Genomic DNA, 24,257 nt, shown 5'->3' with positions numbered 1-24,257 from the left:
ACTACACCAATGAGAGAAGCCGCTTCATGGTGGATTCACAAGGAGAACATTTCCCAGGGTCTCTCCTTCTTGGTCACCCCAGCTCCTCAGATAATTACGACAGATGCATCCCTGGCGGGTTGGGGAGCGGTCTTACAGGACCTCCAGATAAGTGGTCGATGGCAACAGCATCATCGTCTTTTGCACACCAATCTGCTAGAACTCAGAGCAATTCGCCTAGCCCTACAGGCGTTTCTCCCAAGAATAAAAAATTAATCGGTTCTGATAAGAACAGACAATACCATGGCTATGTATTATGTCAACAAACAGGGCGGCACGAGATCCCGTCTGTTGTCTGTGGAAGCTGAAGGTATCTGGGAATGGGCGATCCTACGTGGGGTTTCACTGAAAGTGGAGCATCTTACAGGGAATCACAACGAGACGGCAGATACACTAAGCAGACTAAAGTCAGTCTGCCATGAGTGGGAGCTGGATCAGAGGACACTGGATGACATTTTACGACTGTGGGGAAGACCGTCCATAGATCTGTTTGCGACACCAGAAAACAGGAAATGCCGGTACTTTGCAAGCTGGCATCACCATTCGGGATCCTGGGGGAGTGCGTTTTCTATGGCATGGTCAGGCGCCTTTGTCTATGCTTTTCCCCCCATTCTTCTTGTCCTAAGGCTTCTCAGGAAGTTAAAGGCGTAAACCTGCAAAATGATCCTCATAGCATCGTTCTGGCCTCTCCAGTACTGGTACACAAAGTTTCTTCTTCTGTCGGTGGAGCAAGAGTTTCCCTTGGATCCTATCCCATCATTGCTGATGATGTCCCAGGGCCAAGTATTGCATCTGGATCTCAAATCCCTGCAAATATCAGCATGGCTCCTAAGCACAGAGAGTTTCTCGACCCGAAGCTGTCCGCAGAATGTAGAGACATCCTTTCCCAAGCTTGTGCTCAGAGTACAAACAAGACATACCGAAGGAAGTGGAAGAGGTTTTGTCACTGGTGCCAAGAGTCTGGAGTTCATACTTTCTCTTCTTCGGCTCATGAAATCATTCCTTACATCCTTTCTTTGGCAAACGCGGGCCTGGCTCATGCATATATTAAGGTTCACCTCGCGGCCATCTCTCGTTTCAGGCCCTTCTCTTTGGTCAGCAAGAATAATTAAACAATTTATGAAGGGGCTTTTTCGAGTCTTCCCTCCGATTAAGCCTCCTCCACCACTGTGGCACCTTAATGTAGTCTTTGCTCAGCTCATGAAACATCCCTTCATTCCTGTCCATAAGGCAGACTTAAAATTCCTGTCATGGAAGGTGGCTCTTCTTCTGGCTCTGACATCAGCAAGAAGGGTTAGCAAATTGCAGGCACTCATTATCCAGGAGCCGTTTCTTCAGTTCAAGAATGATACAGTAGTACTCCATACTAACCCGAAGTTCATCCCTAAGGTGCCCTCGGATTTCCACCTAAATGAACCTGTGGTTCTTAAGACTTTTTTCCCTCAACCTACAACGGCTGAGAGATCACTTCATTCACTAGACATTCAGCGTTGCCTAAAATTCTACCTCCAAAGAACTAAACACTTTAGGAAGTAAACTCAGCTCTTTGTGGCTTACAGTGCTCCTCATGAGGGTTTTCCCCTTTCTAAACAAGGTTTGCACGTTGGATTATCAGCTCTATCCAGTATTGTCATTAATTAGCTGGAAAACCCCTACAGGGGAAAGTACGTGCTCACTCCACGAGGGCAGTCTCTTCCTCTCCAGCCCTCAGCCCTCTTTGCTGGGGTACCTATCCGGGACGTCTGCAGAGCAGCCACCTGGAAGAGTATGCATACCTTTACCAGACATTACTGCTTGGATTCTTCGACACATGATGATACGACAGTGGCCCAAGCAGTCCTGAGGAACCTTTTTCAATAGCGGTAAGCTTTCCGCTTCATCCCTCCTTCCTTTTTCTTCCCAACTCCTCACAAATTCTTTGGTAAATGTTGTTTTCTTTTTTCACGGTATACTATTTGCATATAACTTTTGCACATGTTCAAGAAGCCTATGACTGTTTTTAGATTCTTGGAAGTTACTGCATAATTCCGCAAAAAGATTAAATGCTATTTGGATACTTTTCAGAGTCTAGATTGAGAAAGCACTTTGATGGTTTTTACTTTTTCTGTGCCTATGTACTATTTCTAAAAGGATCGGGACAAAAAATATGCTCATAACTGCTAGCTACTCTGATTCAAGCATGTGAATGTATGAAAGTTCCAATACTGGAGTAAGAAAATGAGTTACTTACCTGTAACTTTAGTTCTCCAGTATCAGAAACATTCATATATTCACATGAGACCCACCCTCCTCCCCTGAGAAAGCTCAACCTTCTTTTTGACCGTTATCCTATAGCACTACTGCTGTGAAAATCTGAAGGTCTGAGGTTCTCACAGAAAGGTTCTAAAGGGTGAGGCTGCTCTGATTGGTTGTGGGTTTTCTTTGGTCTCTTTTACAAAAAGAGGTGGATATTTTATAAAACTGAATTGGGCCTATGCCTAGTTTCTAGTTTATGATGGCTTCGCATTACTATTTTGATTTACCAGGGACTCCCATCTCAATGACAGGGAATGATTCAAGCATGTAAATCTATGAAAGTTTCCAATACTGAAGTTACAGGTAAGTAACTTATTTTCTTCCATTCTATCCAAGTTGATAGAACGAGTGACAACGGTCATGGGTGCTAGCAGCATACACAACACCAACAGCACAAGAAGTCTTAGAACCATCAAAGCCAGAACAGAAGCTTTCACCAGAAATAGCATGATCATACCATGAATGTTCATACTCACTGCAAAAGCAGGAAGACCTTCAAGGTAATTGTGCCCAGAAAGAGTAAGGTAAAGAGAGAGCCCGCCTTCAGCATTCAGTAAATGCAGTACAAGAATATGTGCATAACCACCTGCAAAGATGTGCTGTCATCACCAACACAACCTTAGCAAAGATCCAGATTGCTAAAGCAAGGCTAAAGGGCATGACAATGAACTCAAAGTAGTTTGATCCCACCTCAAAGTGAAGATACTATCTGCAGGCCAGTAGGACTGGTACATCAAAGTACCCATTCTGCAAGTCCAGCAACACCACAAGGTCCTCGTGGACCAAAGCAAGCAGAGCCTGAACAAGTGGCATCATTCTGAGTTTCTACTTTTTGAGGAAGAAGTTCAAGAATTTGAAGACTAGAGTCAGTTTCATTAGTCTGTCATTCTTGGGACTATAACATTTTGAGAATTAGAGGCCAGTTCTCTCTCTGAAGGGCATTGCAAATTGGGATCTTTTGAAGAACCGAAAGATCCAATTTGATAGAATCCTACTAAGACAGGTATGCTCAATCCCAGTACCTACTGGTGTCAACAAATTGGTGAAGGGTGATCTAAAGAGGTTTGGTGCTGGTGCCTGGAGAAAATGTGCTCAGAGTAATGTTGCTGTTGTTAAGCTCATCCCCTTGCATCACCTCTGCTTCTGGCATCACAAAAGGTTTGCATTAGCTGTTTCAGAGGCTGTGAGAGGCAGCTGGCAGTAAGTAAAACCACTCAAATATTCTCTTAATTTCCTGTATTGCTGGTAGAACTGGTGAATGGGATAAACTACCCACAAGAGAAGACTTGCCTTTGAATTTCTGTAAGGTTCCATCAGCGTGAAAAGTCTGGACCTGCCAAAAGGAAATATCCATCAATGATGTCTGGACATCTCTAGGGATGCCAGAGGAGTACATCCAGGCATCTGGTCTGAAGATGGCACCGGTCCCCACAACATATGCTACGTAATTTGTAGTGTATGGGCTTGATTCACAAAGGTAGTCTTACACTTTTGTGTAAGTTTACAGTTTTGGGGGGGTATTTATAACTTGGGGGTTAATAATAAGTTTATGACTGTAGAAACTCCACATTCGGTTTTGGGAGCTCAGACCATAAAAGAGTAGGCCTCTCCTATCTTTTTATGTTCTTAGTTCTCAGCCCTGACTGTGGAGTCATTGCAGTCATAAACTTACTATTAACTCTGAGGGCCTGATTCACAAAGGTAAACTTAGATCAAAAATCTAAGTTTACGGCTTACGATATTACAAAGGTAAGTTACAAGTAGTATCTTTACGTATGCAATCTCCGCACTTGTGGTGGAATCGATGCTCTTAGAGTGGAGATTTCGCTCCAAGTGTTTAGACTCCACCCGAGCGTGAACGTGAAAGAACTACTCACAGCTAAGTTTGTGATTAGCGAAAGCCGTAATCTTTGGCTTTTGGTCTAAGTTTACTGTTAGACGGACCGGGAGGGTCGGCCGAGGACAAGGGGAGAGGTCTCCGGGGAGAGCCGTCTCCAGCGATCGTACAGATAAATAACTTCCCCCCCACAGACAGACACCACACAAGGAGAAGATTTAGCGTTCTTTATAGGCAATTTCTTAAGGTACGATGAAATGGTACAAGGAGGTCTGGACTCAGGGGTCCCCTCGATTCAAGTCTCTCAAGATGGGGAAAAGGGGGTAGCGGGACAGTCTGGTTACCAGTCTGGTAGTTGAGATGGTATGGTGGATAGCTCACAATCCTCGAGCTCGGTGTTCTAGCTTGGACGGGCCGCGGCAGCGCCAGCAGGTCCCGGTGAAGATGGTCGATACACGGCCCGCGGCAGCGCCAGCAGGTCCCGGTGAAGATGGTCGATACACGGTCCGCGGCAGCGCCAGCAGGTCCCGGTGAAGATGGTTGTTACAACGGACCGCGGCAGCGCCAGCAGGTCCCGACGAGGATGGATGTTGCAGAAGGCCGCGGCAGCGCCAGCAGGCAGGTCGATAGTTCACAAGGCAGGGCTACGGCAGCGCCAGTAGTCCGTCAAGGCTGAGTTCTCTCGGTGTCTCTCGACTCCAGGATACAACTGCCTTCCTGCTCCGGAGCTGCCCTAGTTATAGGTCTGGCGCCCTTTGATGTCCGGACCCTCGCACTTGGAGGTCGGAGGGTCCGGGATGAAGGTGTCCAGACACCCAGCAGGGGGTGGAGCCAGCGCCTGGGGGAGCTGGAGGCGATCGGCACCTGGCGGGGGAGAGCCCTGGACGCTTCGTTTTCCCATTGACCTGCCAAGTGGTCCGTTCCCCTCCTGGGTGGATGGTGGTGCCGGGATGTCGGGGCCGGCCAGGCCCAGGGCTAGTGTCGGGTGGAGGCCACGCGGCCTCGTGGCGCAGGGCCCAAGATGGCGGCTTGATCCGGCCGGGGGAGCCGGTGGTGGTTCGGTCCCGTGATACATGGAGGTCCGGGGGCAGGAGTTCCGTCGGGAGACGGGGTGCGGGTGATTCTTGTGGGTAACACCTGGCGGGCCGGGGCTTGGGCCCTGTCATGCGGGGAGGGAGCAAGCCCTTCGTGTGGCCTGTCCAACATTTACCTTTTTGAATCAGGTTCTCAGTTTGTAAATTATAAAAAAAATAGTAAAATTACACACAACAGTGTGTGTTTATGATTGTGAATCAGTCCCTAAAATTCAGAATGTAGATCAGACTTCACAGTATCCTGTTCTCTTGCATTGTTTTGGGAAAGGTGGTTTGCACATCTTCCGGCAAGACAGGCAAAACCTGTATACCATATCTCAAAGGATATGTGTGCAGTGACCAAGAAGACAAATTGCATTTAAAGAACGCAATGTAGGAATTTCAGAAGAAAATACTTTTACTGAAGCATCTTTTAGAGCCCCTGTCTGATGGAGTGGTCTGAAAAGAATCTGGGTTTATGCAATCCATGGAGACCTGTACATCCAGGCTCTATGGAGCAGCATGGTGTGTCAGAAACATAGGGTCACCTAGTGTTGGTCTGTGACAAACAGCAATAGGGCCCTTCACTGCCAAAGCCAAGAAAGGTCTTGAGCAGGTTGCTAAAACTGGATTACCCAAAGCTTCATTGAAAGGCAACAATGGCTCAGATGTAGATGGCCTAGGAGCCAGATGTTTTATAAGGGGGTTACCCTTAGGATTCTTTAGTAGAGAGCCATAATTCTTGGACTTCTGCACCCCTGTGAACCACTTCTGTAAAATTGGAACTCAGTAGGGGTCTACAACATCAATTTCAGGGTGGACTCCTGGGAAGTATCCTAGCACTGGAGTTTTGCAGGTTAAAATCAAGGCCAGCATCTGTATAGTGAGGCAGGAGTGTATTATCTGCTTCCTCAATTTTTTTATTGTGCATGTTCAAGCCTATTTAAGGCATCTGAATCCTATCCCAAATTGTCTTGCATCTTCAGAAAATGTAGGTGTTGTAGCAGAGAAAATTGAGGAGAACCTTTTTCAGTATGAACATCTGCTTTGGGAAGCCATAGATGGATCAGGAATCAATGACAATGGAGCCACAGGGACAAGCAGCGAGGTCTCCAGCATTGGGGGCGGAGTTCCAGTCCAATGCCAATAGCAGAGCTGGGTGATTTGGACCAGGGTCAGTCAGCACAAGTGGAAGGCCCACCAATGACAGACCTAATGGAGACCCCAAAGGATCTATGAATCTATAAGGATCTCTAAACCTTCTAAAAATTAGCAGTTTGTCATTTTGAACGCTCTCATTTACTCTAGCATTGGCGATGGGCCAAGGAGCTCAGGGTGCATTGTCTCTAGATTTGGCATCGGGTTCCAGTTAGAAATCAAAGTGTAAGTTGGGTGACAAGAACTGTGACTGGCCCTGTGTGACAGCCCCCCTGGAGTGTAAATGCCTGGACTTTGAAGAACTACAAGTTTATTTCTTCTTTGTCTTATCCCTAGCACAGCCTTTCAACTTTGAGTTTGACTTACTTCATGAACTCAACCTCAACTTCGACCAGCCCAACTTCTTAAGCTGTGTGACATAGAGCTTGGCCTCTTATTCCCTGATGGCTTTCGAATGCATCAAGTAACATCTAACTAATGACTTAGAATCAGGCTTGGTACCAAAGGAACCATAAAGATAAGTTACCGACTGAGTTACCGACTGGTAATCCTAGCTCTCCGTCAAGGGGAATCCTTGTTAAAGCCATAAGCACCCTACATGTGGGATCAAAGAGCACTGCCAGCAATAGCACCAGCGTGCCAGCAGGTGGTGCCATAGGCCTCTGTTGTACCTACAGTCCATATCCTGACTAGATAGCATGTAGGTGCCACCCCTACGTGCTGATATAAGTTGTTCTTCGGTCTTTTCAAAGCCTTCAGAAGGGGAGTTCAACTTGAGAGACTGAGAACATTGACAGTGTTAGTGAACTAACTTGAATCACTATTAACTCTGAGAAGTTCTCTCTGCATGGCTTGCAGGAGAGCAAGCAGCGAAGAATATAACTTTACATCTATTATCCATCTGGAGGGGTGTTCCAGAAGATAAGTAAGGTTGAAGGGCAAGACTGTGCATTGAAAGTGCTGTGACCTCACCTCGAAACTGAAATTCCTCCTGTGGGCCTGTAAGGGGGGGACACTTCTCAGGACATAAATGGCATGAATCACTGACGTTTTTGTAAAATCTTGAGGAATATGGGAAGTATTAGTCAAGAAGGGAGAGGTTGTAGCCAAACTAAACAATACGAAAGGCCTATTGGCCCAAAGTAATTGCGCTTTAGCCTTAAAGCAGACACTTAATCCTGACCTCTATAGCTGTACAGGGCTGCAGGAGTGGAAACTAAAGTCACCAGGCTGTAGTAGTACCTGGTAAAGAAGAGGAGGAGGACAGATACTCTCCTAGTGAGCTCAGGTCTACCAGCTCCCCGGCCCCTGGAGCCTCGAAAAAGCTAGAGCATCTGCTTGACATGCTGCTAGTACTGCCCCAAGTAATAGGCAACGCCCCTGGAGTATCCTTGAAACCTCTGATACACCTGGAGGAATTAGAAAATAGAGGAAAGTAGCACCGGAGAGTAAGCTGCAACTTTGCTGTCCATAAAGTGTTCTACCAAAGAGATTGTCTTCTTGACCCCATCAAAGGGCATGCCACTAGAGAAGCTAGAGTAGCCTTTGAAGAGCCAATGGCACGCATCCAAGCACGATGTCCAATAACACAGTTGTCCATAGCCCAAGCAACACAATCTGTAGTGTGCTGGCCAAATCTCAAAATATTCTTTGCCACATCCGGAACCATGTGTACCATATGGGTGAAGGACTTCTGGAAATCCTCAGGCATACTTGATAACGTTTTTCACTGGTGGTCCAGCACCAACAATCTTATTAGCAGTATGTCCATTCATTGAGAGCCCGGCATATGATCATCAATGATTTATGCTGCGAGCATTTCCAAGGGTTTGATACATAAATCACTGTATCTGACGACAGCATCTCAGTTCAAATTTTCTTCATACAGGGCCCCCTGTGCCTACTCCACATGTGGATGCACACATGGCGGCATAGCATGTGTTCCCCTGTGTGCATGCACACCAGTTCATGCACAGCATGGACTTTTGAGTCCATGTCATGCAGGAACCTTGTTATGTGGTCTCACTGCAGTGCATTTGAAAGAGGCATCGCTGCGGGACCGCTACATCGCCTGCCCACCAGATGACTTTTGAGTCGTGATCTGGTGGGCAGGTGACAGCAAGTCTCAGCAGTGCAGGGGCGCAGCGGTGGCATGCTGCCTGCTCCACCAAAACTCGCAATCGGGCTCAAAGTTTCGACACCGTAGGCATTTTGTAGATCAAGGTGTAATCGCAATTGCTTTATTTGATCAGTTAAATAAAACCATTACATGATGTAAAAACAGAGTACCATTTACCTACTTTATTTTCTGTTAAAAGAAATAAAAACATTTTATAGTCCTAATACAGTACAGTAAATATACGATTTATACATGTTTAAAATCAGATGCTAGTCTCCGCAACCATAGGATCCATTTGGCTGTAAAAATATAAATTGAGTGGCTAAACTTGCTTCTCACGGAGGCATAATTGTTATTTATTCTCATTATAAGTGTTGGTAATGACATGAATAGATTTTAAAACACTTTTAGATCTTAAAATTAGTGTGTCTTACAATTATAACTTTAAAATATGGTTAATTGGGTAAGGAGACCAGACTACTGTCCAAACAGCATTTACAGCCAGCAGATATGAACTTAGGCAAAGCAAACAGAATAATCATAAAGTGGTGTGCTTAAGAAGTTTACTTGGGGAAAGATCCCAGTGCACGGGCCAGGTGGATTCGAGGTTCTTAGGGTAATAATAAGTTCTACATTTTTTAACTTCGTTTACAGATTGAGAAGATCCAAGACGAGGTTGTAGGGCGTCTCTGAGTATTTTGACGAATTTCCCGCACCTTGATAGAGAGGGTGCGTCAGTTTGGGAAAACATACGGAAGATGCCTCTGCACAAGTGCGGATCCCCTTTGTCAAGAATATTGGTTTGAGTAGGACCCTCCTTGCGTCCTAATCGCAGGGCGGCAGCACAGAAGGTGGAACCATGATTCTCGTTTGAACTTGCGTAGCCTGCAAGCACCTCCATTGTTTTGGTTGGTCCATGCCGGGTTAAAATCCACTATTGGTAGGCCAAGGAGGCGCATGTACATAATGTCACCCTGCACTCTGCAGTTGATGGTGACAGATAAATAAGGCTGGAATCTTCCCACCAAGTATGAAGAGTTTAAAGTGTGTAAGGTCTCCAAGGGCCCTAATGCTGCTAGGTCTTGCTGAAATGAAACTAGGCAAACCTGTCTGTTGATTGTCGTTTTCCATGCCATGAAGGCAATGGAATCAAGGACAAGTGCTGCTAGATCTATTGAAAGGGATGCAGCTGCCCTCTGTAGTTTTTGTTCCATGAAGTTCACAGTTTCTCGAAAACAAGTCTAAGGCAGGCTTCACTACTTAGTGTTTGCTTTACCAGGCCTAGTTCCAATCGAAGCCTTGATCTACGGAGGTATTTAGACAGTTGGAAGATCCTCTTGTATCCGACATACTGAGCATGTTCAAGGCAGCCCCAACAAGCACTGGGAATAGCCTGGTGGCCATATTGTAGTGCTTGGAGGAGGGAGCCATGAGTAACTTTAAATATTGCTGCAGCAGAAGGGCTGTTGAGTTTCTTGTTGAGGCTGGCTAGACCATAAATGATAGCGATTGATTTCTTTTTTAGCGACCTTTTGTGGGTAGATTGTTAAGCAGATTCAGTAAACCACACCCCCAAACAGGTATATTTTACTCCCGTAGTGATGGTCTTAGGCCCCATGGTGCATGAGAGGGCGTTATTGTTCTTGTAGCACCCAAAGATTACGAATTTGGTCTTTTCTGAATTGATAGTGAGGAAGCTTTCCTCATTGTATGCATGGAGGCTGGTCTGTGCTCGTTGGAGGCCCACTTTTGTGTGATCCATGATAACTATGTTGTCCTTGTACTGTAGCATGTGGAGTGACCTGTGCCCTACTCAAGGAAGGGCAAGGCTGCTGTTTGCTTGAGCGTTCCCTAGATCTGCTGCCTTGCTTTAGACCCCTTGCAGTGGGGATTAGGGGGTTGAGCATATGTGGACCAATTCTCACACAGACCCATGTTGCGGAGTAAAGAGAAATTATTGCCCTTACGAGGTTAGATGGGATTCCCCATTGTGATAGCTTCCTCCACTGCAGTGTCAGTCCGTCAACTTTGTCAAAAGCTGCACTATAATCAATAAAACAGCAGAAAAGTGGGAGCTGTTTGCATTGAGCAGCTTGCTGACTTAGGGCGGCCAGTGCAATGATGTTGTCAGTGGTGGCTGCTTCTCAGCGGAAGTCTGTTTGAAAAAAAGGAAGCAGCCCGTTGTCTATTACCCAGGATTCCAGGCTTCTGGAGTTTGACCGGAACTGAAGGCAGAGTTAAATAGCAGGGATAAAATAGTTGCCCAGCCCTCCGGTGCACATTTAAAGATGCCCGCTGGAACACCATTAGGGCCTGATGCCCCGTCAAGTTTCATATCCTTAATGAGAGTTAAAATTTGGGTTGCTGAGGTTAACTCCTGGTGACCCCCTAAAAGTTGGTCAGCTGGCCTATATTTGGCCATACAGGTTGTAAATTCAGGGTGACCAGAAAATAGTTTGTTTCACATGAGTCACCCATCTGCTTTCGTAGACCCCGTTTTCCCTTGTTGAATATGGTGATTTTAAATTTTTCACGTAGTTCCAGAAGCAAGCAAGTGATCTATCCTTGAGTATTCGATGAATCTTTGACCATTCCTTTTCTTCAAGAGCTTTCCTAGCTTCCCATACGATTTGTTTGTATGCCTTTCACGAAACTTTCCACTGAATATCAATTCCCTGATTGAGAAGTATTTTAAGATGGGTTACTCTTGCAGGCTTTGGAATATATTGGCAAATCCTAGGGCCCATAATAGAGTCTAACAGCTCTTTAGTCCTTGTGTCAAGAGTTTTTTTGCATCGCCCCCACACTTATATTGTTGGGGTTGTTAGTCTGCCTGCTAAACCATTTAGACACCTGGGAGGGGTATATGGAGCTCCATTTGATTCTCCTGTCAAATCTTGCTTGTTTCAACTCCGGTTTAGGTATCCACTGCGTGGAATTTATCTGCTACTGGGATCCCTAGTTCCAAAGCTAAAGCCAAGGGGTTATGGTCGCATCCCCTCGATTTGGTATTTCAAAACTGAGCTAGAGATTCACCAGTGGAGAGGTCATGGAGATGTAACCAATTGTTGATAATCCTTTGAATGTGGTACGGAGCTTGTGTTAAGTATGTAGGCTTATTGATGCATGTTCAGCGAAGATTAGGTTGAACGTAGTTTGCAAATCATTAATTTGTCCCTGCTCCTTGGACGTTCGAGTTGCGTTGGAGACCTTACCTAAGGCTTTAATATTAAAGTGCCCCACAATCACCACTTAGTGGAAGGGATGAGTCAAAATAATGCCTTCTTGGTTATTACAGAGTGCATAAATTGCACAAAGTTTAGGGATCATGGTAACAGTTAATGAGGAGCAGAAGGAAGGCCTTCTGATCGAATGTTAGCCCTGTAATTATTGCTACTTGCAGCACCGGGTTGTTTCGATTAAATGGTGTTGCTTCCATTTTGCGTGTTTGCTTTGTGAAAATTGAATGGCCGCCTAATGGATGCCCAAATATTCCTGTATGTGTGGCAGGCTTGAAGGGCTTATGGTAGCCGTATAAAATGGTTGGGTTTAGAGCCCACGTTTCCTGTAGGCAGATGATATTTCTGTAATACAAGTATGCTAGACCGGATTTGGATGACTGGGTGGATTTCAATCCAGCGACATTCCATGATGTGATTATCAGTTTATTCCCCTTTGACTGTTTTTGTAAGTGATGACAGATTACTTGTATGGAGCTAGGAATAGGTATGTTGAATGCCACTCTGGTGGTTAGATGACCGGTCCCACCTGTCGATATTCTGAAGTCTTGATTGACCTTGTACCAGAGATGCCTCCATTTGGGCTTCTATTTGACATTCTAGTGAGGCTAGATATTGGTCTGAAAAGTTGCCAAGCTCATGGTCGAATGTGCTGTTCCTCCTGGGTCTCTTAATGAGCGAATGAAATGTGGCTGGCTCAGAGCTGGATGTTATCTGTGCTTGCAATTGAGATTCCAAAGTTGAAGGCAGGGAGAAGTTTGTGGGGCTATTCACATGGCCTTGCATGGTTGTCGTGGGACCCTTGATTGTTGTTCCCTGGGGTGAGTTGTTATATTCCATATAGGTTAACATAGGCCCCGGTAATCTCATTACCCGCCACCTATATTTTCTCCCTACATTACACTTGTCACGGTTTACAGAGACTGACCTTTTACCTAGAAATCACAGTGCAGTCAGAACCCGGGTTTTCCCTAAATTCAAAATCTCCTGCATTATGCATGTGGATTCTTGGAAGCACAGCAGGACTCACATCTCCTGTATAAAATCTACGTACAAAGTTCATGTCCAACGTAATCCTTAGGCCGACACAGTAATACCGCAAGGTAGGATCCCTGGGGAGACCTATGGGTATATATATATATCACATCTTGCTAAGGTAAGACAGGGGAGACCGAGACTTCCCGGCCGACACACTGACCAGAGATGCTGAAGTTCCTGCATGCAGACACTCCAGCTCGCAGTGGTCTAACATCCCTCGTGGGGTGTCCAACTTGAGACCAGTACAGAGGTCCCACAGTCTCTCACTTCAGGTGATGGGGTTGACTAAATCCTAGAGTGATTCTTGGCTTAACACCTACATACATGCTAGGTACACTGAGTTACATCTAGATAGGGAGGCATCGTAGGAGTACGCATCTTTTATCATGTGTTTTATAAATTCATAAGTATTCATGACTGTAGTAAGAAGGTAGAGCTATACCATGGATTTACTTTTATCGTACTGCTAATCTTCTATATTTTATACTGCCTAACGGTTGTTGCAGCTAATCTATTCTCCAACAGAATAACAACTGTTCAATAAATTCTTATTGAAAACACCCAGCCTGTTTATTCTGTGTATTTCTCTGAGACAGACTAAGTAAGCACGTGTGACTGAGCGAAAAGTAGTATATTGTTTCCACGGTCCTGAGGGATCAGGGTTGTCATGTTCGCAGGTTGCCAGGAACTATTCTCTCCGTGGTAAGAGGAGATTCTAGTGGCACTGTGAGCTACTTGGTACAAGAAGGCCAGCATACTCGGTGGGGGTGATCAGAGTTCTTCTGACACCAATCCTACAGTGTATGTTGTCTAAACATGCAGATCCTGTATGCTTTTTATACCACCAACATTGGTTGCGTACTTATTTAACAGTAAAATCTGAGTAGTTCAGTCATGCTTTTCTCAGAAATCCCTATTCACAAAACACCAGAGACGTCTTGAGTGTGTAGGCTAAACTCCACTACAGCTGAGTAGGCAAAAAAAATATTTATTAGCAGTTGGTTAATCAAGCTTGAAGGACAAAGTGTTCCTAAAATTGTGCAAAACACCATATCTTAGTTCCCTTGAAAAGTTCCTTTGTGTTTTAAACACAATGACAAACCAGGTCTTAGACCCAATAGAACAGCGACTATCACTCTCGGAAGACGAGAAAGATGCAAACGCAATACATATTGCGGCAAACATTAGAATGCAGTCATCCTGAAAGTGCTAGCGCATGGTTTAACACCTAGGGGTGGCGTAGTAGCTTTCGTGATTGAGGCACACAAATCATATAGAACAGAGGTATTATATTTGTGGGTTACATTCCCAGCAGCATATGCAAGAAAAAAAACTTTTCATTTTTACACAGAAGATGAACCACCCACGGAATATTGTCTGTATGAGGACATTGAGGTTCTGCTCATGTACCAGGAACATTCATACTGGTTTAAAGGTGCCCTATCCCATACAAGAAGAAGATTGAGACTCAGCCCGCTCGGAAGAGAAGGGGCAACATGGCCAATATTAGCAGCCTACACACCACATCCTGACATCAAAACGATGCCAGGACCAGACTTACTCATACTTCACACATAATTAATAAAACTTTACAGAAACATGACGCAGTACATCATGAGGATTCTTACGGTCCAGCCAGCGATGCATACAGTGAGGCATTAATGAATAACATTGCGCGGAAAAATTCCAAAACAAAGCTGATATCTCAAATTGATTTTTTTGCCAAAATATAGCGCCTGAAAGCAGATATTTGAAAGCATTCTCAGTGCTAAGGTCCCAGGGCAATTTTGCCGACTCCCTCAGGGGTATTAGAATGGCCCGGGGTTGTTTTCAGCCAGAGTAACCGAATCTGGATGAGGAGGCATTGTCCTATGTGGATGATATTTAGCTAATGGACGATGACCTGGAGCAACCCTTGAACAGAGTGAATATCATAATCTTGGGATTTGCCTCTGAGGGTTACAAATTCAACTTTAAAAAATCAAAAATAGCACACCTTAATGTCCTTTTTCTAGGATAGGAACTTTCAAGTGAAGGGAACAGTCTAGCAGCTAACTTTTTAGAAAATGTGCTCTGCTCCAACCTCCAAAATTTACAATCAATCCTGGGATTCATGAACTTTGGAAGAACATACATTTTGGAGTGCGCAGAAAGAATAAAACCTTTCTACGATTTGATAAAACCTGACTTTTCAGTTAGGCAATGGACACAGGAACACAGAGATACTCTTCGTTCCTTACAAGCTGACATAATAGCTTCAAAACACTTACAGACACGCGTAAATGTATGCAACCTAGTGATCCGTATAGTTGCAGGTCAATCTGGGTACACCTATCTAACATATAATGAAGGTGAGACAGTACCAATAGTATATAAATCTCATTTGTACACAAATGCTGAGATGCGCTTCGCATCTACAGAAAAAATTCTAACAGTGGTACAGACTGCTGTAGTCAAAGAAAGAACCCTGGCTCAAGGGAAACATATAATAGTCGTTATACCTTTTCCAGCCTTAGAGGCTGTGACAAAGGCAAGCGTTCCCAGTGCTAAAGGCTTACATTCAAGATGGACACAATGGGCAAATTCTCTCACCGCAACATATGCAGAATACTGGTACGACCCAAATCTAAAAACACAAGCATTTCTGCAATCCGAACAAGAATATCATCTTCCAAATGAAGTAATGTGCCTAGATGAGTATGAATATATAATTTACACTTACGGTTCTGAGCAGCTGGCCATACGTAATAAACAGCAATACAGCGCCGCGTGTGCTATCGTTAAAGGATGCATGCAAGATGGAAAGCTTCAGCCGAAGTGTAGAAAAACACAGTCTCTAGGAGACTGCACGGCACAGTTGGCAGAACTAAAAGCACTAATACTGCACTAGTAAATATGGATCGAGAATTCCCCACACTAATAGTGTGTGATTCCTTTTACTGTTTACAGTCATTTAATGAATATTTACATCACTGGGGACAAAACGGGTATAAAGATGCAAAAGGTGGCACAATTAAGTACAAAACGCTATGGAAACAGGTAGCGGTGTTGAAAAACGAACGACCAAGGGCTCACGTGATACACACATTGAGTCATCAACGTGATGGCATTCACGCTGAATGGAATTCATTGGCAGACGAAGCCGCAAAGGGGGCTGTACGTACAGCTTCCGTAGCTGCGATCACTTGTTCAAAAACGAGGATAAATGGTGAGATAATGGTTGCGACTATTGCTACACACAATAACACAGCAGTACCAAAAAGATTTCCACTCAAGCAGTCCTACAAGTTAGATGCAAACAATGCTGCATTTGCTCGAATTCCAGGAGTGGGGGATAGAGTAATACCAAATATGGATCGAAGGTTAGGATTAAATCTAGCAGCATACAAGGGTATAGGTCCTGCACACGCAAGAGTTTCTGCTAGGGTTTCTCTATTGAAACAATGCTACAGGTGGCCAGGACTAAGAAGGCAGACTAAGGACTATGTCTTGAACTGCGACATCTGTCAGCAGATGAAAGGCTCCACCATAGCACGACCAGTGCAGACACCTATACTATCATCAGACAAACCACTAGCGTTTGTTTATTTGGACCACTGCGGCCCCTTATAATCTGATGAGGTTTACAAGTATATCATGGTTGCAGGGGATTCCTGCTCTAGGTTCCTTTGGGTGTTGCCCCAGCGCTTGACTGACGCTCGAACTGTTATAAAAGATTTGCAAGTCTTTCTGGGACATACGCAATTGGCCCATTACATTCTGACCGTTGCTCCGCGTTTAGCTCTAAGGTTTACAAGAAAGCTATGGGAAGTCCGGGTGTAGCATTGCGGTACTCCTCTCTGTACCATCCCAAGGGAAATTAAGTCGTGGAGAGGAAAAACCGGGACTTAAAGCAGTCTTTAACAGCTAGAGTTTTAGGTTCAGGTGGAAATTGGATAAAACACCTGTACGGAGTCCAGAGGGCATTAAATAGTCCGCCAAGAAGCTCTCTAGGGGGGGTCACTCCTTATGAGGTCCTATTTGGGATGAGAATGTGGGTACCTGATCTTGATTGTGAAGGCACAGTGGCGGATGAAAAACCCTTTGACATCCATAAACGTTTGGCTACAGAGTAATATCCAGACGAAAAGGACCGCCACTAGGGAAGTAAAAAGTGTCACGGCAAGACTTGTCTGGATCCCTAAAGTCAGGGATCTGGTCAGAGAAAGAATAGTGGACAAAAAATAATTTGGGCCATCATACAGAAAGCCTGTACCTGTCCTGGCAGTTGAAGGAACAAGAACAGTACTTTTGCTACCTCTTGCCGGGAAAAAGGAGAAAAGATTTGTCTCAATTGACCTAATCAAACCACACTCTGTGGCCGATACTGAATAGTAGGCTGCGTGGACTCCGAAGTAACAGACACCCTCCTCTTACAACTATACAAGAAGTCCAAATGGAAAGACTCATCATGTTTGAAGGGTCACCTGCTCAGAATGAAGAACTAAGCAACAAGCAATGGAACTCGTTTCTCTTGAAACTGAAGTTCAAAATGAGAACTCCACTGAAAGACAAATTTCAATTCGACCAAACATGATTATCTACGTCAACATGCCCCAACGAGAGCAAGCTACAGTTTCCACCAAACCTGCGGAACTACCGAAAATTGATCGAACTGCATCTGGCTATTTCATTGACTTTGACACCTTCTCATTAGATCCAAGCGAACCTGAAACAACGCAAGCCCAAAAAACTAATCTACAGTGATTTAAAGATTTTCTGAACTTTCTTAAAAAGACTTACCTGGTATCACCTTGGGTGGAACTCTGGGTATCTACAGTGATACTTTTCTGGATAGGCCTGGTAATAGTTTTTAACATGCTTATTAATGGAATTTATCTTCGAGAAAGCTCTGCGGCACAAAAAGTGAATATGATTCTGAAACGGCACCTATAATCACATCGTGAAAAAGAGACATATCATCAGTGAACATTACAGTAGTTCCTATACCTGATGGTACAGTGTGGGACAAGGTTGATTTCAATATATTTGGCCCGACTGAACGTTTAAAAAAACCACATTTATTGAAAATATCATTGAGTGATATAATTACCTCCAGTACATTTTCCGATGATTGGGATTATGAAACTGTAAATAATATGTCGTCTGATTTAGAGAAATCTGCTGCCTTTTCTAATAATGAAATGTTAGAGGACACATCAGACTTTGAGAAAATGTATTGCTATCAACTTTATGGTCATCGCTTTCTGCATAAATCTGCTAACCCTAGGAATGTTTTCAAATATCACCAATGGGAACATTGCCCGACACCGCCGAAAAGCAGTTCAAAAACATTTGCACAAAAATGTCCATATTTTTTAGGGTTTAACACAGCAGACCCAGCCTCATATTACTATACGGTTGCACCTACAAGAAAAATATGTTGACGAACGCCAAACAGATTTATTCTGCTTCCTTTATTTCCCAGTTGTCTGAACAAGGGTTCAACCTATGAGAAGACACCATAGACTTAAAATCAATCTAGGGTTCTAGAGACTGGCAGGTCCAGAGAACAGAGGCACTTTTTAGAGCAGGTCTTATTCCTCGACAAATAATGTTCTTGAATGAAAAAGTGCAACAAACAACTTGTCTTGGGTTAGCCAAGAATAAAGATTTGAATACACCTCGGGTGCCAGCACCATCACACACCAAGGATAACATAACATCACAAAAACAGGTTACAGTAGATGGCATTTTGCAAAGCAATAGATCAGACCCTGATTGGATGGAATGGTTGATTTGGCCCGTAGACACCAATAACTGTCAAGAAAGATTGTTGGGTAAAACTAAAGGATTTAGTATTAATAGGCCAGATCCAAGTTATGTGCAAAGACAACACCCAGGGGTGTTGACATCATACAGTGTTGGGAAGTTATGCCTCGATTGGCTAAAAACCACAACACTCACACAGGTGAAACAACACTTATCCTTACCTTCACAGGATGTGGACCTACAGGATTTTTTATTAGGTCCTAGGAATCCACGTCACAAACCTTTCTATTATGCTGTCTACAATGAGATTTGGAAAATATCCCAAGTGGAGGCAGGAAGATTACGAGAAGTGGATCGTATAAACCTGGAAAAAGCTCTAGCAGTGGTCGACAATGGGGTAACGACACTAGCATCCAGAATATATTCACTGGGCAACATTGTATAATCTGCTATCGAGGTACTAGAACAAGATTTGGCCATATTACAACACGGGCAATCACAATTGCGTTCTATTATGTTGCTAATCTGGATGCTGCAATCTTTGCGTGCAGGCTATGTGCCTTGGAATTTCATAAACAGCACGTCCCTGCCTTCCTCGTAACAATCTGACGGAAAAACAGATAGAAATGGCACAAAGGGGGGCAAAGTATACAATTCTGCGCAATGAAAAATTGGACAGATTAGCTTTCACAGTTGTAGAATCACCGTCCACAGAATGGTTAATCCATGGCCACAAACTCTTCCGGTCACTACTTTTACATTTCAATATTGACTTGAACAAATGCAGGCAGGCAGATATGAAGAAATGGGTAGGGAATTCATCAAGGAATCTTGGGAATCACTGTACAGGTTCCGGTGCCAGATTGGAGAAAAAGTTGTGTTTCTAAGTGGGTCAAACTGCGAGAATACTTTAAGTGGATCACTTATATGCCAGGATATAATGCTTCAAAGGGGCCTGTACAGGTTCAGTAGCAAACTTATCTTGTCACTTATAGGGTGCCCCAGCTGTCGTGATCACTCCAGTGTTCAGGCTACTTTCAAATGGGAGTTACTTGATGCTGAATGATCAAGGTTGCTGTGGGATGCTTCCGGGCATCGCATCTCTGGTAACTGTGAGTTCCAGGTTACTTGCTGTATGCAAGTATTGTTTCCAACAACACATACAGCCAGGGAGGCACCGTAATGGCCTTCATTAAATGTTTCATTAATACGGTTTGATACTTTGAGCAGAATGAAAGTCATGCTTATACAGAAACCCGTGCCCTGAACCTCCGCTCAAGAGACTTTTGATCTTCAAGTAGCAAGGTCTTCGGCAGAGATACAGGCACTTATACATACAAATTGCCGTTTTCATTTCGCAGAAATGGTAAATCGTATCTTTAACATGTCTGATACGACAGGCATTGTCCACCTATTTAAGAACATAGGTTCTGGACTGTTAAGCACCTTTCAGATGGTCCTCGGAGTTATACCAAATTTTATACACTCCGTATTTGGAAGCATCTTTGGAGGGCTGCCGCTGATCCTGTTTCTAATAGCAGATATCCTGATTGTCCTTTTTCTACTACACAATGGACGTCCCAGTCACCAAGAAGATGGAAACTGTATTCCTGGAGAGAAAATACCGTGATTGCATGGTATAACTTCTAGGCACACCTCGCCTAAGGGAACTAAGTGCTTCTTCGTTCTTGGCATTTAGACCAGTCTAAATGGACTGCATCATACCTGTCATCCGATGCCTGTTTTGCAGAGAAGAATGCATGTTGGATCTGTCTGACACTCCCATCATGTGCGCAACCGGACATTGATGCTTTACCTGACCCGATAACAGCCCATGTTCTGCAGTGCCCCCAGCGTATTCCCATGTTGATGGCGGCATTCCTAGAGCGACCACAGGTAGTATCTGCTCCTGTTGGTATGGACACCAGCTCCTACTCTGACACCCAGGCCTTGGATGGCACACAGGCTGCCCCAGCACCGGGTGTGGACAGTATGGAAGATCATCTGTGGTCAATTGACATAATATGCGAGGTGTTACAGGGACCGCCAACTGCAGAAGCAAGCAACGAGAATATTGTGTCTACCAGCCAGGACACATAAACATTTGACTAATTTGGCCCGTCGTGTGCTGGGAAAAAATTCGACCTTTTTGGAAAGCAAACAGAAAATTGGAACTCCATATCAAAATTGACATTCTTTTTGAGCATGCATGGCTTTCAAATGCTTGTAGTAGTTCGAACTATACCTACGGACATATTGGAGCTATAGCTTGAGTGTCAATTTCCATTTTGTACCTCTTTTTAGCATCTTTTAAAGATTTTTTTAAAAGTTTTTAACATTGTTTTTAAGAGTAAAAAGAAACTAATGTTTTTACTATTTGCGTACCAGTATCTAGTCAGCCTAGTAGTACGTTTAGAATGTAACTATGTCGTCCATTTGGAAGAGGAGGGGGTGTTATATTCCATATAGGTATCATAACATAGGCCCCGGTAATCTCATTACCCCCACCTATATTTTCTCCCTACATTACACTTGTCACAGTTTACAGGGACTGACCTTTTACCTAGATATTACACTGCAGTCAGAGCACGGGTTTTCCCTAAGTTCGAAATCTCATACATTATGCATGAGGATTCTTGGAAGCACAGCAGAACTACCATCTCCTGTATAAAATCTATGAACAAAGTTCATGTCCAACATTATCCTTAGGCCAACACAGTAATACAGCAAGGTAGGACCCCTGGGGAGACCTATGGGTATATATACATCACACCTTGCTAAGAAAAGACAGAGGAGACCGAGACTTCTCGGCCGACACACTGACCAGAGACGCTGAGGTTCCTGCATGCAGACACTCCAGCTCGCAGTGGTCTAACATCCCTCGCGGGGAGTCCAACTCGAGACCAGTTCGGGGTTCCCACAGTCTCTCACTTCAGGTAATAGGGTTGACTAAATCCTAGAGGGATTCTTGGCTTAACACCTACATACATGCTAGGTACACTGAGGTACATCTAGATAGTGAGGCATCGTAGGAGTACACATCTTTTATCATGTGTTTTATATATTCATATGTATTTATGACTGAAGTAAGATGGTAGAGCTGTACCATCGATTTACTTTTATCGTACTGCTAATCATTTATATCTTGTACTGTCTTATTGTTGTTGCCGCTCGTCTATTCTACACCAGAATAACAACTGTTCAATACATTCTTATTGAAAACTCAAAGCCTGTTTATTCTGTGTTATTCTCTGAGACAGACTAGGTAAGCACGAGTGACTGAGCGAAAAGTAGTATATTGTTTCCACATTCTGAGGGATCAGGGTTGTCATGTTTGATGGTTGCCAGGAACTATTCTCTCCCTGGTAAGAGGAGATTCTAGTGGCACTGTCAGCTAGTTGGTACAAGAAGGCCAGCATACCCGGTGGGGGTGATCAGAGTTTGTCTGACACCAATCCTACAGTGTATGTTGTCTAAATGCGCGGATCCTGTATACTTTTTATGGGAACTACATGACTGCGTTTTTTCCCCAGGACCCCATGAGCCCATTTGAAGGGTGCCCACTGCACTTGGATTACTGTGCTGACTAAGGCTCCCATGTCCGAGATAGTATCCTGGGGGCAGGCATGCTGGGTAAAGGGAGAAATTGTGTCTCTAGGATGGTGCACATGTTGGATCCCTGGGCAGGAGTTTGATCGCCTATGTTTTTCCCTTGTTGTGTGTGAGTCCACTCGACCTATGCTGTATGTGGATAATGACAGCTCGTTGTGCTCATTGAGGATTGTTGAGCTCCTGGATGTGGGGGAGAGAGGAAGCTTAGGGCAGGCTTTCGAGAAGTATTCTCTGATCAAACCTGTGGTCAAACCTGGAGCAGGCAGATGTGGGTTTTCATCCCAAACCGGTGATGATCTCCCCCAGATTCCTTCACTCATTCTTACTTGATGTTGGTACAACCCCAATGATGTCTGATTGCTTTATTTCATCACCCCCTTGGTCCTTAACACCGGATGCAGGGCTGGGGCCCCTAGTGGCACTGGGATCCCATGGGTAAATCTCCTGGAATGAGGTGAGACAGTCATCTGAGTAGTCTGCCTGCTTTTTTTCCGGCCAGAGTTCTCTTTTTTATCATAATGCTATAAGGGGGAATCACCAGTCTTTGTTAAGTTCCTTTTAAGTTCTAGATTGACGTGCTGTAGAGCTGTGAGGCTGTGTGATGAACAAGTCTTTGGCGCGAAGGCTTGTAATAATGTGCCAGTAGATATAGGAAGAAAGTGGGCGATGGGTGTGCCAAATGTAAAGTAGCGCCACCATACCTACCTTCTAGTTGAAGTTACTGGATGAGGGCACACCTCTGAATGAAGGGAGAGGCATGAGCGCGCTGTTTATCACGCAAAAATTCCTGAGCCCTCTGCTGCTCTGAACATGACTCTGACCATATCCTTGGGTGGCAGTTTAAGTCAGAACAATGTCTCCATTATCTCCAGTACTTGAGCATAAGCTAGTAGAACTATTGTCTTTCATAGGTTTTAGGGCAATATTTATAATGAAAGACCCCAGCCTTCAAGCCGCACCCAACCAAGTGGGCCATATCCGAGAGCCGGGCTACCTGCTGCTTGCTGACTGTTGGTGCATCTTGATGCTTGTTACTGTCTTGTTGCTGCCAGACAGACTGGAATCAAAGCAGAGTGAGGGTCTGGGAGAGGGCTGGGGTTGAATGCCATCCTGAGCCACTCCCCCGCTCCACTATACACCTTTCTGCCGAACCACACTGCTGCTGTACCCTTACAGTACCGTTATGATGTTCGACAGGAGCAGACAGCAGCTGACAGTGAAGGCAGCGAGGCCCAGTCGGCTCCGAGGCACCTCCCACAGTTGAAAGCAGGGGCGGCACCATGAAAGGCTAGGGCACCAAGGATTTCTTTGCTGCTGCCTACTGCCCTCTGCTTTCAGCCTACAGATGCGTTTCTCCAGGATGGGACAAGTGGTAGCAACAAACAGGCAACGGAGTTGGAGTCGGAGATGGGCAGGTCGACTTTTGCTAGACGAAGCTCCTCCTCTTCCTCTTCCATACAAGGTGTAAGCTAGCATCAATATAATGAGATCAGAGCAAGTTGCTTGTCCCTCATCATCATCTTCATTGTGGAAACAAGCTTAAGTATCAAAATCATAGCCAAAGAAGACCTCTATCATCCTGCAGTACTGCCTCAGTACTCTCTGAAAGAGATCATTAGTTTTAGATTTCTTACCTTAGAATAGATACCCCAGCAATACCAACCTCAGAGGTGGGTCTGCGAAGTTCACCAGGAAGTTCTGGAGAACAGCCAAAAAATCAATCCCTCCCCTCCGGACTTGGCTGTCCAGGCAGTAATTCTTAGTGAACATGTGCAGTGATACCCAAGTGGCTGCCTGGCAGATGCAACCAGCGGAACTTGACATCCCAAAGCAGTAGTAGCTGCCGACACTCTGGTAGGGAGGGCACACAGTGCTACTGGAGGTTCCTTTATAGCCTAAGAATAACAGATCTTAATGCATAGGATGACCCATTGAGAGATTGTATGTTTGTGCACTGTCTGACCTTTCTTCGCACCCACATAACCCACGAAGAATTGATCATCCACCAAGAAGTCTTCAGTGCGGTCAAGGTAGAAAGACAGCGCACATTTTGGGTCCAGACGGTGGAGTCTCTCCTCCTCTTTGGAAGGGTGCGG

At 44.6% G+C, this 24,257-nt stretch overlaps 1 protein-coding gene across 1 annotated transcript in view; it reads right to left on the bottom strand.

Annotated features, from left to right (window-relative positions):
• LOC146808472 (transient receptor potential cation channel subfamily M member 2-like) overlaps positions 1–24,257 on the bottom strand; it is a 2,315,843-nt gene that overhangs the window by 1,058,540 nt on the left and 1,233,046 nt on the right. The window contains exon 16 of the mRNA XM_085623958.1: positions 7,645–7,811. Within this exon, the coding sequence (XP_085480084.1) occupies positions 7,645–7,811 (167 nt within the window). The remainder of the gene's footprint in view (positions 1–7,644; positions 7,812–24,257) is intronic.

The sequence above is a fragment of the Triturus cristatus genome, chromosome 8 (assembly GCF_964204655.1).
Source record: "Triturus cristatus chromosome 8, aTriCri1.1, whole genome shotgun sequence".
NCBI classification, from domain to species: domain Eukaryota; kingdom Metazoa; phylum Chordata; class Amphibia; order Caudata; family Salamandridae; genus Triturus; species Triturus cristatus.
This window is presented reverse-complemented; position numbering and strand designations above follow the sequence as displayed.